The following is a 13838-nucleotide window of genomic DNA, read 5'->3' on the forward strand; positions in this document are numbered from 1 at the left end:
ACTGTTTGACATTAGACTCAACTAACATGATATATTATTATTTAAACAAAAAATAAGATAGTTTAGTTTAGTATTAAACAGTGAATGCAGAAACAGCGATAGAAAAAGCGTTACTAGAATTTCTCGGTGGAATGTTCGTTTTTCTTAAAGCAAGGACGATGGAAAAATCGGTTCTGTTCTCTCCGAAGGTGAATGTGGAGCTGGCGAAGACACCTTTATTATATGAATAAAGAACATGACGACAAGGTTCTTAATTTGGCGAAGTTAAAAGTTTTTCTAATAAAGTAACGTTAATTATGCGAAAAAGATTTTTTTTTTAATAAAAAGTTTTAAAGAAAACATCTGTTTGAGTACGTGCAAAAATAAAATGAATGGATTTTGTTTAATCAGAAAAGCAATGATAAAAACATTCTGCGTTTTTCGGACTTTTTTCTCCATAATATGTAAAAGTGAAAGTGAAACATGACCTTATAGTTATACAACATAACATTGACAATGAATATGTCATCAAGAAATTTAGTTATTCCATGATAATTGCAAGATGAGTATTATTTCAAATAATAACTTCCACGGAAGAATCTACTTTTTAAATATCTATAAGTAGTTTAATTATTAGATTAAAATTTCAACGGTCTGATTCATGAGTGTCTGAGTTAAAAAATCTATTACACGTATTACGTAACAGTTATAATTATAAATTTTATCTAACGATTAAAACAACATAAGTCCTACCATAAAAATACTTCTTAAATAAATTTCATGTTATATTTTTCTTTTATATTACAGAAAATTATGGCCCTCCTAGAGACCTTTTTCTTATATTTTTAAGCACATAAAAGTTCTTGTCACTACCCCACGTGACATAATTTCATGTTCAACCCCATTAAAGAGTAAAGAAGAAACAAAACAACTACTCTTTCTTTTTTTTTTTTTTTTTTTTTTTTTTTTTTTTTTTTTTTCTTTTCTTCCTTTTTTGGAAGGAAAAAAAATAACTACTTTTTGAACTCACGTTTTTGTAAAAACTCTATCCTAGTTTGTAACGTATATCCGCATCTTGGCAATAATAGAAACAGATAACTTGTTAGTGATATTTCACAAGCTGAATCTAAGGCGTGGTAGGTGCACTTGGCACTTGCAAACACCAATCCGATAATTGTCTTTGTAAAACTGTGAAATCAAAACAACAATAAAAAAAAAAAAAAAAAAAAAAGATTTCCAAAAACTTTGACCAAAAAAACTTGTCCTGCTACTTCAACTCTCAAGTATCACCAATTTCTGCACGAAACAGAGATTAATATGTGAACAAAACATCATTCTCCAAACTACCCATTTTCCTTCATCCTCCGATAAAACATATTCCAATTCTCTTAATGGTTGATTCTCTCTGTAGTTGCCATAATTCCACTGTTTTCTCAAATGGGTTTCTTGTCAATCTTCACGGATTCCGATATTCGGCCTTTGCTTCTACTTCTTCTGTTTTTCGTCCCCACAAGTACCCAAGAACAAGGATTCGCCTCTGTGCTGATATCCGATAAGGGTCTTGCCTTTGCCAAGGATTTCTTGATTAAGAAAGCGATTTCCTCTATGATTCCTCTTCAGCTTCCTACAGCTGAGAAGAAAGTGAACATTCCAGTACTTGGCAAAGCTGATGTCGTTTTGTCTAATATAACAATCTACAGCGCTGATGTCCCTTCGTCGTATGCCAAGACTGGTGGGACTGGTGTCGTTTTGATTATCTCAGGTGCCACTGCAAACTTGACCATGAATTGGAGATATTCTGGAAAAATTTTGTTTGTTGATGTTTCTGATCATGGGATTGCCACTATTAAGGTATGTTTAAAGTAACCGAAAAATGGTTTTTAGTTTGGAGTTGGTTTTGCTGTTGTTGTTTTGAGATATGAATTGGTTTTGTAAGTTTGCTTTAGTTTTGGTTAGTTTGAGGTAGGACTTTTATGCAAAAAACCAAGACAGCCAGGGGGAAAAAAGAGAATTTTTGTCTTCTTTTGAAATGGTTTTTTTTTTTTTTTTTTTTTGGATCCTTATTTAGTAATACTGGAGCTTTGTCTAAGTTTATGAGCTACGCAATTAAAGGATGTTGGTTTTAAGCAAAAAGCAAGAAAGATGGGGAAAAAGAAGAAATCTTTGTCTGCTCTTGAAATGAGATTCTTTTTGCGGCCTTATTTAGTAATAGTAGACCTTTGTGTAAGTTTATGAACTATGAATTGGATGTATTCTTACAGTTTTTGGTTTGTTGAGATTTCTGATAATGGGATTGCGTATATCAAGAACATATGTTTTAGTACCTCAAAAGGGTATCTTTTGAATGTTCTTTTTTTGTTGTTGCACAGAGGTACCAAACAAAATTTTGATATCGGCACGGTTCGTTTGATTTGGTTAGGCTTGAGATAGGGGCCATGCAGTTACATGTTTGTTTGAAGCCAAAATCTAGATAGTCTAGAGAGGGGGGGGAAGTAGTAATCTTGTTCTACTCTGAAAAAGGAGTTTTGTGCAGTTAGATGTTTGTTTGAGCAGTTATCCTAGTCAATTAAATTCTTGCCAATTTCCAATTTTTAAACTCGGCGAACATGGATTGGAAGATGGCTGCAAATGAACAGAATCAGTTTAGTAGTACTTAGTTCAATTAACATGACATTCATATGGTTGGAAATTAATGGCGTTGGAAGGGTGTTTTCAGTATATTGTATCAGTTTGTTAGAAACTGAACCAGGGGAGTTAAATCACTTGGCTTGTTTGGACTTAAGAAGGACAGAAAGCAGTTAAAGGCAGTTGGTTTTAAGTAAAAACCGACAACAAAGGCAAAGATTAACCCCATCTCGGTCTGCTCTTGAAACAAAATTCCCTTTGCAGCCTTATTTGTTACTGAAATACCTTTTGTGTAACTTTATGAAGTATGCTTATAATTAGTTAATCACATAGAGGATTTATCAGGGTCACCTTTTCTCCCTTTGAGCAGAGGATTTATCACGGATTGGAAGAAGCTTGGCAGGCTTTGCAGGCCAATCATGATTGAAATTGAACAATTGTTACTTGAAGCAATTTAAAAAAACATGTTAATATCAGCATGTAGAGGCGTGTAAGTGCAGTCAAAGGATTGTTCATTTAGCCAAATACTGCACATAAAGAACGTATTAGACCGTCCTTTTCTCTGGTTTGAGCAGTTATTTATCAATTTCATAGTTAATTTGGAAGCACCCTTGCTTGTTCTTTGAACTCAGAGACCATGGAATGGAAGAGGCTTCTCGGGTTTTATAGGCTGAAAATGAATAAAATTGGAAAAGTATACATGCATTTGGTTAGGAATTGATGGTGCTGAAATGACTTTTTAGTGTACTGTATCCATTTTGGCATTTGCTATAATCTTTTCATGGGAGTTAATCATTTAATTTGTCTTTTCAAAGAAGAAAAAAAAAAGAAGAAAAAACACGAGTGGCTCAGTTAACTTAGTGAGGAAGACGAGATACACACTGGTTTACGATGAGAAATTTGGTCCAAATGAAGTGCATGTTTTTAAAGTACACTTACACCAAGGACTTCTTTTTTCCTTTAATTGATCTTACATTTTCAATGGGTACTGTGTTTTTGCAGGTTGAAGGTATTGACGTGGGAATGACCATGGCTTTGGAAGACCAAGAAGGAACTCTCAAAGTGTCCATTTTGGAATCTGGATGCTACGTTAGAGGTCTGTCCATAAAGATGGAAGGTGGCGCGTCTTGGTTTTACCAGGGGTATACAATCCTCTCAAAGTCAATTTACTTTTCTATTCTTTCTTTCTATCTTATGTACCTGCTAAAAAAATGATAAATTTCGATGATGAAAATTCACTAAATCTCATTTTTGAATGATACATTCTTTGTATAAAAACTTAGACACAGACCACTGGTTGGCCAAAACAGGCTATAGTTACTTTTATAGTTATTGACTATTTTTGTTGTTTCCATGCTTATCTGTCCTACAGTTTAGTTGATGTTTTTGAAGACATAATACGGTCTGCAGTCGAAGATGCTATTTCCAGCAATATCAAAGAAGGGGTAACAATGCTTGACTCGCTATTGCAGACACTTCCTAAAGAAATTCCTGTACATGATATTGCTGCTATGAATGTTACATTTGTCGGCGACCCCGTTTTGAGCAAATTTTCCATTGAACTTGCTATCAATGGTTTATTTACGGGTATTGATAATCTCGGTTCCAGCTTTTATGGTAAAGGATTGGTAGATCTTGTTGACTACAATGCTTCTAATAAGATGGCCGTGATGTTGTTACATGAAAAAGTTTTCAACTCGGCGGCCTCAGTTTTCTTCAACGTAAGTTTTACGCTGTTAAATCTTTTCACATAATTTTACAACTTTTCTCACTTTCTTTTCGTTATGTTTCCTATAAGATATGACCTACCATATCAACATATAGAGGAACTTAAAGTGCAGATTTGAACTAATATTGATTCTCCGATTTTTCGTTCAGGAAGGTTACATGCAATGGACTGTTAATGAGGAACAACATCAGTCATTGTTGAATACTTCTAGTTGGAAATACATAGTTCCTCAACTGTACAAGAAGTATCCAAATCATGCGATGGAACTTGACATTTCTGCAACTTCTCCACCAATCATTATAATTTTGAGTAACGAGGTTGAGGCTACAATTTACTTGGATGTCACAATTGCTGTTTTAGAATCTTCTGAGGTTGTCCCGGTTGCGTGCATAGCTCTGGTATGCTCCATTTAGAATTTTAGATGTGGCTGTACACCTATACTTGAGAATTGAACTCATCAATATTAGTTGCTAATTGTCAGTGCTTTATTTATTTATTCAATGTTGTTGTTGCAGGAGATTACTGCCTCCTGTTTGCCAAAAATAATGGGGACTTATCTGATGAGTACGCTTAAACTGAAGGACTTTACAACATCTTTGAAGTGGAGCAAAATCGGGAACCTTCACATCCGTTTAACGAAGGTACAGCGATTCAAATGCCACCTTCTCGTTTTTTTTTTTCTTTTTTGTTTGGAAAATATCATATCCAGAAAAGACTTTTTAAACTTGTTGTATTACCTTCTAATTAGTAGAACGCTGAGCTAATAATCGAGTGACTAATAACATCGGCAACTAATCTTAATCTGCAGTTTGTTATGTCAATCATCCTCAAAACAGTCATCTTACCCTACGTGAACTCGAACCTTCAGAAAGGACTGCCAGTGCCAATTGTTGAAGGTTTTACACTTGAGAATGCCGAAATCTCATGCACTGATACAGAGCTTGTAATATCTAGCGATGTTTCGTTCGTAGAACAATGGCATTCCCTTAGCAGGAAGTTTGTGTAAAAGCCAAAAATTTGCTTTAAGCTGATGTATATGCTACAGGTACATTTGTAATCTTGTGTAAATGGTTTCATGAAAGTAGAATCCAGATCATAAGGCTAAAGTCTAAAAGGTTAATATATGAACTACTTGATTTTTTAAGGTTAGTTCTTTCATATTGACAAATACAAGCACACTTCTTGAGCTGAAATTGGTACAGGTAATTGATAAACAATGGAAAGAAGTCAAATATGCTTTGGAATTTGAAAGGCATGAGTAATGAAATCGGATTTGAAAATTGAAAGGGATTATCTACAATGTTATGAATATCTCGTTTCATTGTTATTAGTCATAAAATATATGTGCGTTTAGATTTCATATCCAAACAGCTAGTGGCAAACTCGCAATATTTTCTGTCATTCCAAAAAAAAAAAAAAGGACTAAATTTTAGATCAGAGGATGTTAAACAATAACCATTTCTCTTAGGTAAACAATGAGAGAAAGATAGCAAACATCAAAGGAAGGAAAAACAACACAACTCAATTGGCACTCAAATCCTTCCTCATTCCACACTAAACCTCCCACTATAAATTCATTAAAATAAGGAAAATAAATAAAAAATTACGAGTTACTGCCAGAAGGCTACAAGCAAAAATCCAAAGAGAATAACAACTTTAAATAACTGAAACAAAGAGTAACTAAACAAAGTCATTCAGATATTCTACTTTCCTTAATAAGAAAAGACCACATTTCCCAGCATAACTATTCTATAATACATTGTATAATTTCAGGGAAAATACTACTAGATAGATTTTATTGCATTTATTGGTGGATCATAACTCTTAAAACTCACAAATTTGACACATGCCACATCTACATAAACATGATATATCTCCTAAGTTGCATTTGAGATGAAACTTGCATCAGTTGAGTCCTCTCCTGGTGATGAAGAGCATGTTGGGTTTGATGTCTCCGTCTCATCGTCTCTACTATGGTTCTCTTGAGGATATAGGCAAGGTTTTGGAGGCATTTGCAAGAGTTCGATGTCGGTTTCCAGCATCTCTGTAACTTCTCTCATGGAAGGGCGATCGATCACAAGGCTTCAGCTGAATACACCATAATCCAACTATTATCATCCTTTTTATCATCTTCAACTCCTCTTCTGCAGCATCTTCCATGATCTCCAAGTCCTTTCCCTGATCGAATTGGTCATATATCCATAAGGGAAAGTAAATTTGGCTTGAATTCTCTGCATCTGCATTTAAATTTTTTCTTCTGTTTGCCATTTCCATCAACAACATTCCGAAACTATAGACATCAGCTTTGTGAGAGACTCCTCCAATGTTTCTGTAATACAACTCAGGAGCCATGTATCCAATAGTTCCTCTTGCAGCAGTTAAGGACACTATGCTATTGTCTAATGGACACGGTCTCGCTAGTCCGAAATCAGAAATCTTTGGAATAAAATTCTCATCCAGTAGAATGTTGTGTGGTTTGATATCAAAATGTAGAATTTGCATGTCACAACCTCGATGAAGATACTCGATACCACGAGCGATTCCAAGTGAGATGTCGAATATTTTCTCGAAACTCAAAGAGCAACTTGTTCCTTCCCTTAAGAAGATATATTTCTCGAGAGATCCATTAGGCATGAAGTCATATACAAGAGCGCGCTTTGAACCCTCAACGCAAAAACCGATCAGTCTCACCACGTTAATATGGTGAATCCTACCGATGGTTGCGACTTCGTTGACAAAGTCCTGTCCACTAGCTTTGGATTTGCCTAACATTTTAATTGCTACGAAGCGGCCGCTGCGAAGTTTTCCTTTGAACACACAGCCAAAGCCTCCTTCACCTAGTTTAGTCTTGAAGCCTTTCGTCATCTTTCTAACCTCCGAGTATGAATATCTTATAGGCATTAGGTTATTATGACTCTGGAGAAATTCTTCAATGCTCTTGTATATTGACAAGTGTCGCCTTCTCCACTTATAGATGCCAAGGCCAATCAGAAAGGAGATCCCAGCAATCGTTCTTGGTGTAAGTAATGTCACTACAACTGTAAATTTAATTAGGAAAATATTTATTCTTTATCCAAGAAAACCTAAAGTACTGTAAATAGTAACATAATAAAAATAGAAAATATGTTCATCTTACATTGCATTTCCACGCTATGCCAGGGGTCCCCAAATTTCCACTCCATTTTTTCTAGCAGCAGTCCAACTGAAAAAATTAATACAGAAGATGATGAGCCATAAGTTTTCTTTTGTTTTTTGTTTTTTTTTTTAACCCGAAATCTTACATATAGTATCATATTATCTGGGCCTTTGGGGATTCTCATACAGTGCATTCTAGTTCCGATTTTGGAGAAAGTGATTTATGTTATGAAAATTTACAAGCAACATTTGCTGAGGCACTTCATGGTTAAATAACATGTTGCGCGCGTATAACTAAGATATTGAGTTTTCCTTAAGCATATTTAATTTCTAATAATGTACAAAAGTACACTATTGGATTTACTCTAGTCACAAGATAAACATTATTTTGTTCTACATATAGCCAAAACCTATAACAGCAATCTATAATCATATAAACAACATTTATAATTTTATACTCTTAAGGCTTATTTTGCCAGGGATGTTCATGTTGACTTCCTTGTTGAGTAGTTGGGCATTCTTTTACCTTTCAGCATTTTCTACCTAAGTTTAGACCATATCCAATGCAAATGTTGATACCAATTATATATTTAACATCAAAAAAATATGATATGGTATGTTATGTTTATTTTTGCTCTAATGAATAATGCTATTTAAAATGCTAAATCTATTTTTTTTTTCATAATCATAATTAATCTTTTAAAAGTTGTAAAAGTGAACATTTATTTTTAAAATAATTAAAAGATGAAAAAGTTGTTATGATTATATGAAAAAGTAAACATTTTAATCAATAGCAATCAAATATCAAATTTTCTAATGCTTAGAGCATCTCCAAAGAAACTCTCTAAATTATAGCTAAATTTTAGCTAATTAGAAAGCTATTTTAGCTAGTAATTTTTGGGTGGTACACTCCAACCACACTCTTTATTTTTGCTAAGCATAGATTATTTTAATATTTCTTGAGTTTAAAAATATAAATAACTTTATTGAATTTATAAAGAACTTTTGCACTTGTTATGATTTGTATTTTTAAGGCTTATATTGCCAGGGATGTTCATGTTGACTTTCTTGTTGAGTAGTTGGGGATTCTTTTACCTTTCAGCGTTTTCCACCTAAGTTAAGACCATTTTGAATACAAATGCTGATCTAATTGTATATTTAACATAAAAAAAAAAATGCTGACCATTTTGAATAAAATATTAAAAAAAATCAAATGTTTAGCCCCTTCTTGCTAGTAATTATATTTAGCTAGTGTGAAATTAATTTTCTAAAATAGCTAACTATTTAGCTAATGGTTAGAGTGGAGAAAAGCTAAATTTTAGCTAAAACATTAGTCATTTTAGCTAAAAACAAGAAATAGTTAGCATGATTGGAGTTGTTCTAGTGGGAAATTTGTCACTATAGCATATGAGAACTTTAGCACAACATATAACATTGCATTAGATAGTGTTTTTACACTCAAATGTTAAATTTGTAAGTAATACGTCAATTATAGTACTAAGTTTTATTAAATTTAAGCGTTTTTGTTTAGATTTTTTTTGGGTTTTGTTATTATTATTATGTCTCTTTTTTTTTAATTTTATTTTGGGAATCTTTTGCGTTTTTTTTTTTTGGGTTAGAATTTGTTAAGTCTACTTTGATAGTCTTTGTCTTCTCTTTGCATTTAAAAAAAATAATAATAAGAATTAAAAATCTATAGTTTGTTTCCTTCTTTTCATGTCTCTCTAATTAATGTCAAGTGTAAAGGAAAAGGTCTTACTTGTATAATAGTATGCAGCGGCGATTAATTGTGGAATATGTAAGCATTTCCACGAGGAGTCGCCTAGGGAAAAAAGAGAGAGAAAAGTGAGCAAATTTAAAGTATACTTAAGAAATAACATGCAGTGATGAGATTGAGTACGGGAGTATTCTCACATGTATCACCAATTTTGTAGCCAATCTTTGTCAGAGTTTCTTCAAACCCTGCATGACGCACAATAAGTAAATACATGTGTGTATATATGTATTATTTAATAAAGCAAAAAAAAAAAAAAAAAGTCTACTAGGAAAAAATGAGAAAAAAGGGGGGAAAGTTATTACAACACTACAAGAAAAAAAGAGCTTTAGCAGCAAAGTTATTGGCCGCTAAAAAATGAGCAATATTGAGATAGCACCGTTAAACCATTGTAGCAGCGAAAATATCAAAAAAGAAATAGGAAACAACCTAACAAAAATTAACAGATTAAAAATAATATTGCAAAGGAGCAGTATTGAGATGGCATATCATTATTTTCTTAATTTAAACCCCTTTTCACGAGCCTTTCTTTTTTCTCAAATTAAAATCATTGTTAAATTTATTTCTCCATTTAACTATCAATTTTGTGTGTATGTTCTCTCCAAACTTAAGGAAGATTTTCTATATATTGTCATCATGATTCCCTGTAGATTATTTCATATTTACTTATAATTAATTAGTTGACGGTAATAATCATGTAATATATATATATATATATATATGTAATTATATATGCAATATTCAATTAGAATCAAGCAGCTAGCTAGCTCTAAACATCCTTACAATGCAACGCTGTTTTGAGCTCTGACGTATGACAATGAACCTCGTTGGATAACTAGCATCAATATTGTAAATAGTAGTGAAAGACAACGCATTAAACAGCTTCTATTTTTACGGAAATAGCAGTTAATAGTAAATTTTCGAAACCAAATTAAGTAAATAGCAAATTTTAAAACTATTTAAAGTAAACAATAATTTATTGTGTAAGTGTTTCATTTATAATTGGTAACAAATAATTTATGTTGTAAAAAATTGTATTGATGTAAAATAAAAAAATATATATTTTTACTAGTTGTCAAACAAATTTTATGTGAAAAAAATTCTTTTTAGTAATCATAAATGAATCAATTATATTTACACAGTAAACTACAATTTATTTCAAATAATTTTTAAATTTACTATAAACTTAATTTATTTTAAAAAATATGTTATAAATGACATTCTCCTTTTATTTTATTTGGTTTTTTTTAAGGGCCCGCACCTTTTATTAATGAAATAGGAAAAAACAAATTGTTCAAAGAGAGAGAGAAAAGAAAAAGAAAAAAGAAAAAAACTAAGGGAAAATATTATGTGCTGCGGAATGATCCTTACAATCTATTGGTTGGGAGCAACTTGTACAGTGAACCTGGTTGGAAGTTTCATTCACGTAGCAAGGAGGACATGTATCTTCTTCTGCGAAAGCGTCGACCCAAGAAAGCTCAAAGCCATAGACAAGCTCATTGTGGATATCTTTGTAGGACGTGCTCTTCTTCTTCCCTTTTGGCGGTGGTGATACGAAAGCCGAGTTGTAAACTTGGCAGGACTCTTCCAAATCAGAGAACTTGAAGCCATTAGCATACACCACATAAGAGTAATTATTACCTTCATTTTCTGGGAACAAAGAAGAGCTGTTTATGCAAGGAGCCGTGTCTATATAAGAAGGACTCACTGCTGGTTTCCTACAGCTCAAGAACATTATAAGCACCGAAATTTGTAGAACACTAGAGTTTTCAAACCTAATTTCTTTTTCAAAAGGATATGGACTATAAAACGACATTGAAGGGATGGAGGAGCAGTCATCCTGTTGGACATCGGCCGACGCGACTCTAATCGTGTAGTTGTCGTAATTGATTGCCTTCACGTAGTATTTTCCGCCATCAGTTTGGTCTAACATTGTGGACTATAAAAAGTCCTTTTTTTTCTCTCTTAGTGTTGGCCTTCGCATGGCCGGCCCCAATTTGTATATACATATTTGCGTATGTTCTCAAAACAGTCCCTGAATCAAGCTTAAATTAATATATTTAGTCCTCTTCTCTTGGAGTTTTCTTTCCATCATGAAAATCTCTTCTCTTAAACGTTACATATTTTTCATTATGATACTAGCTTATAATCTTAGAGATCTGCTAGTATCAGGCCAAGAATACCAGGCCGAGTTTGCCTGCAGGGAAGCAAATTGTTCGAATGATGGGCCCCGAATCAGATTCCCTTTCCGACTCAAAGGCAGTCATCATGATCTGCCTCAGCCAAACAATGACTCATGTGGCTATCCCGGCGGGTTTGATCTATTCTGCGTTGGGAATGAAACAGCAATTAAGCTGCCAAGTCCAATTAATTACACCCTCTTCATTAGCCAAATAGATTATAAACTGCAAGAAATTGTAGTTTATAGTTATGACAATTGCCGAAGAATTATGCTGGTTTCAGAGTTGTTCTCAAATCAGTCAACGATCAATATTCCTTTCCGATTAGGATCATATAAAGGGACCAAATCAACTTATGCTCGATTACATTGCCCTTATAATTCAAGTCTGTGTCCCATTATTTGGGCTCCTTCTGATGTTGAGATCCAATATCTCATCGAGCCGAGTTCGTTTTTCTGTTATAAGACGTACGATGTTGAATCAGTTCCAGATGAGATATACGAGAGCAGAGACGTTAGATTGACGTGGTCCAAGCCAGATTGTAGATCATGTGCAGCAAAACACAAAGGTTGTCTCGTATTGGCTTTCATTTATATATATACCGAGTGTTTTATTTAGAATCTACTTTAATCTGCATATAGGGTTTGATATGCAATATTCTTCGACCAATGGCTTGTACCAGCTTTCATTTATGGTTATTTGAAGAACTGGATTATACCCCTTAGGTTGAACTTTGTGTGTGCGCGTGTGTATGCATATATATCTTGACTTGGGTTTGTTCTTTATTTGCAGTTGAGATATTAGGTTCATTACTACTTTTAATACTAGTGGTCACTGCAACTTTTTATGCCTTTACCTCGTACAATGACGCTAAAGAAGCCGGACGAAGGATTGAAAAGTTTTTGGAGGATTATGCTGCTCTCAAGCCATCGCGCTATTCATATGCCGACATTAAGAAGATCACAAATCAATTCAAGGACAAGTTGGGTGAAGGAGCTCATGGAGTAGTGTTCAAAGGGAAGCTTTCTGAGGACGTTCTTGTTGCGGTGAAGATCCTAAACCATTCCAAGGGAAATGGGGAGGAGTTTCTTAATGAAGTGTCAACAATGGGTCAAATTCACCATATCAATGTGGTTCGCTTGGTTGGCTATTGTGCTGAAGGACTTAAGAGAGCTCTTGTCTATGAGTTCTTACCAAATGATTCACTAGAAAAGTATATTTCATCAGCTGCAGGCAGCGGAAATCGTCTGCTTTCTAGGGAGACAATGCAGGACATTGCTTTGGGCATTGCTAAGGGAATCGAGTATCTCCACCAGGGTTGTGATCAAAGAATCCTCCATTTCGATATCAAGCCTCAAAACATTTTGTTGGACCACAATTTCAAACCAAAGATTTCTGATTTCGGTCTTGCTAAGTTGTGCTCTAAAGATAAAAGTATAGTGTCAATGACTACAGCTAGAGGGACTGTAGGATACATCGCACCCGAAGTGTTCACAAAAAACTTTGGAAATGTGTCCTATAAGTCGGATGTTTATAGCTTCGGAATGTTGTTACTTGAAATCGTTGGAGGGAGGAAGAATACTAATGTGAATGATGAGAATGTAGATGAAATTTACTATCCAGAATGGATCTTTAATATTTTAGAAAATGGAGAGGATCACCGGATACAACTTGATCAGGGAAGAGGAGACGCTAAAATTGAAAAAGAAACTTGCAATTGTAGGACTTTGGTGCATCCAGTGGCATCCAATGGGTCGTCCTACAATGAAAGATGTGGTTCAAATGTTGGAAGGAGAAGAAGAATTAACCATGCCACCCAGTCCTTTTACCGCAATCGGTCCGGTGTCACAAACAAATCCTGCACGGCGTATGACCCTAGAGTTAGAAACTATAGCTGAATGAGAGCATGTATAAGTTACGGTTTTGTCTTTTCTTTTGTTGTAATAATGTACTCTATATTATATCCTCAAAGTAAGTTTGATTTCCATCATAATCTGTTAATCTTCATACAAATATTAGCAAGTCTCGTGCTACATTTACTTGAGGGATCACAATGGGACGAGATTGTCTTCTCGCCAACTAGTCATACAAGAAAGGGGGAAAAAAAAATCATTATTCCTGTCATATTACCTTGTTTAAATTGGTTGAAGGGATTGACATTCTCTGTTCTGGCTATCGCGATGGAGAAACCATAGTAATTGTATTCTGGGAACACGTGCCCCAACTCCATTTTTGAAATTTCAATTTTTACCCATAAAATTTTTCATAAATACGGTCTTATAAGCTGTATCCACATTGAATTAGTGAAATACATTTTTGTGCCATCATCTTACAAGAAAGATTTAACTGTGCTTTAATTCGATAATAAAAATATAGTAAGGTAGTATCATTATTTCTTTTATAGTACCCCCACTAT

General features: G+C 34.0%; 2 protein-coding genes and 2 pseudogenes across 2 annotated transcripts; 2 read left to right on the top strand and 2 right to left on the bottom strand.

Annotated features, from left to right (window-relative positions):
- The first annotated feature begins 1112 nt into the window (after positions 1 to 1112).
- On the top strand, positions 1113 to 5427 carry LOC21397187 (putative BPI/LBP family protein At1g04970). The gene is made up of 6 exons (XM_010101695.2): positions 1113 to 1830; positions 3607 to 3746; positions 3977 to 4325; positions 4483 to 4731; positions 4849 to 4974; positions 5142 to 5427. The coding sequence occupies exons 1-6, from the start codon at positions 1417 to 1419 to the stop codon at positions 5337 to 5339; spliced, it is 1476 nt and encodes a 491-aa protein (XP_010099997.1). The 5' UTR covers positions 1113 to 1416; the 3' UTR covers positions 5340 to 5427.
- Positions 5428 to 6149: 722 nt separating this feature from the next.
- LOC112092256 lies at positions 6150 to 7504 on the bottom strand (annotated as a pseudogene).
- A 1747-nt stretch (positions 7505 to 9251) lies between these two features.
- LOC21397188 lies at positions 9252 to 11524 on the bottom strand. The gene is made up of 3 exons (XM_024167924.1): positions 10614 to 11524; positions 9369 to 9430; positions 9252 to 9290 (listed from the first exon to the last, which is right to left on the bottom strand). Exons 1-3 carry the CDS (start codon positions 11173 to 11175, stop codon positions 9252 to 9254), a joined length of 663 nt encoding a protein of 220 aa, XP_024023692.1. The 5' UTR covers positions 11176 to 11524.
- Positions 11375 to 13324, top strand: LOC21397189 (annotated as a pseudogene).
- The last annotated feature ends 514 nt before the right edge of the window (positions 13325 to 13838 follow it).

Source organism: Morus notabilis, unplaced genomic scaffold (assembly GCF_000414095.1).
Source record: "Morus notabilis unplaced genomic scaffold, ASM41409v2 Scaffold148, whole genome shotgun sequence".
Lineage (NCBI taxonomy): Eukaryota > Viridiplantae > Streptophyta > Magnoliopsida > Rosales > Moraceae > Morus > Morus notabilis.

Excerpts from the sequence above, each read along its gene's own strand:
- LOC21397188 (XM_024167924.1), bottom strand. The coding sequence starts at position 11,175 with ATGTTAGACCAAACTGATGGCGGAAAATACTACGTGAAGGCAATCAAT. Across the intron at positions 9,431-10,613 it reads TTGCTCCCAACCAATAGATT|GGTTTGAAGAAACTCTGACA; the intron begins GTAAGGATCATT and ends TGCGTCATGCAG. Across the intron at positions 9,291-9,368 it reads ATACATGTGAGAATACTCCC|GCGACTCCTCGTGGAAATGC; the intron begins GTACTCAATCTC and ends TTTTTTCCCTAG.
- LOC21397187 (XM_010101695.2), top strand. The coding sequence starts at position 1,417 with ATGGGTTTCTTGTCAATCTTCACGGATTCCGATATTCGGCCTTTGCTT. Across the intron at positions 4,326-4,482 it reads CGGCCTCAGTTTTCTTCAAC|GAAGGTTACATGCAATGGAC; the intron begins GTAAGTTTTACG and ends TTTTTCGTTCAG. Across the intron at positions 4,975-5,141 it reads TTCACATCCGTTTAACGAAG|TTTGTTATGTCAATCATCCT; the intron begins GTACAGCGATTC and ends CTTAATCTGCAG.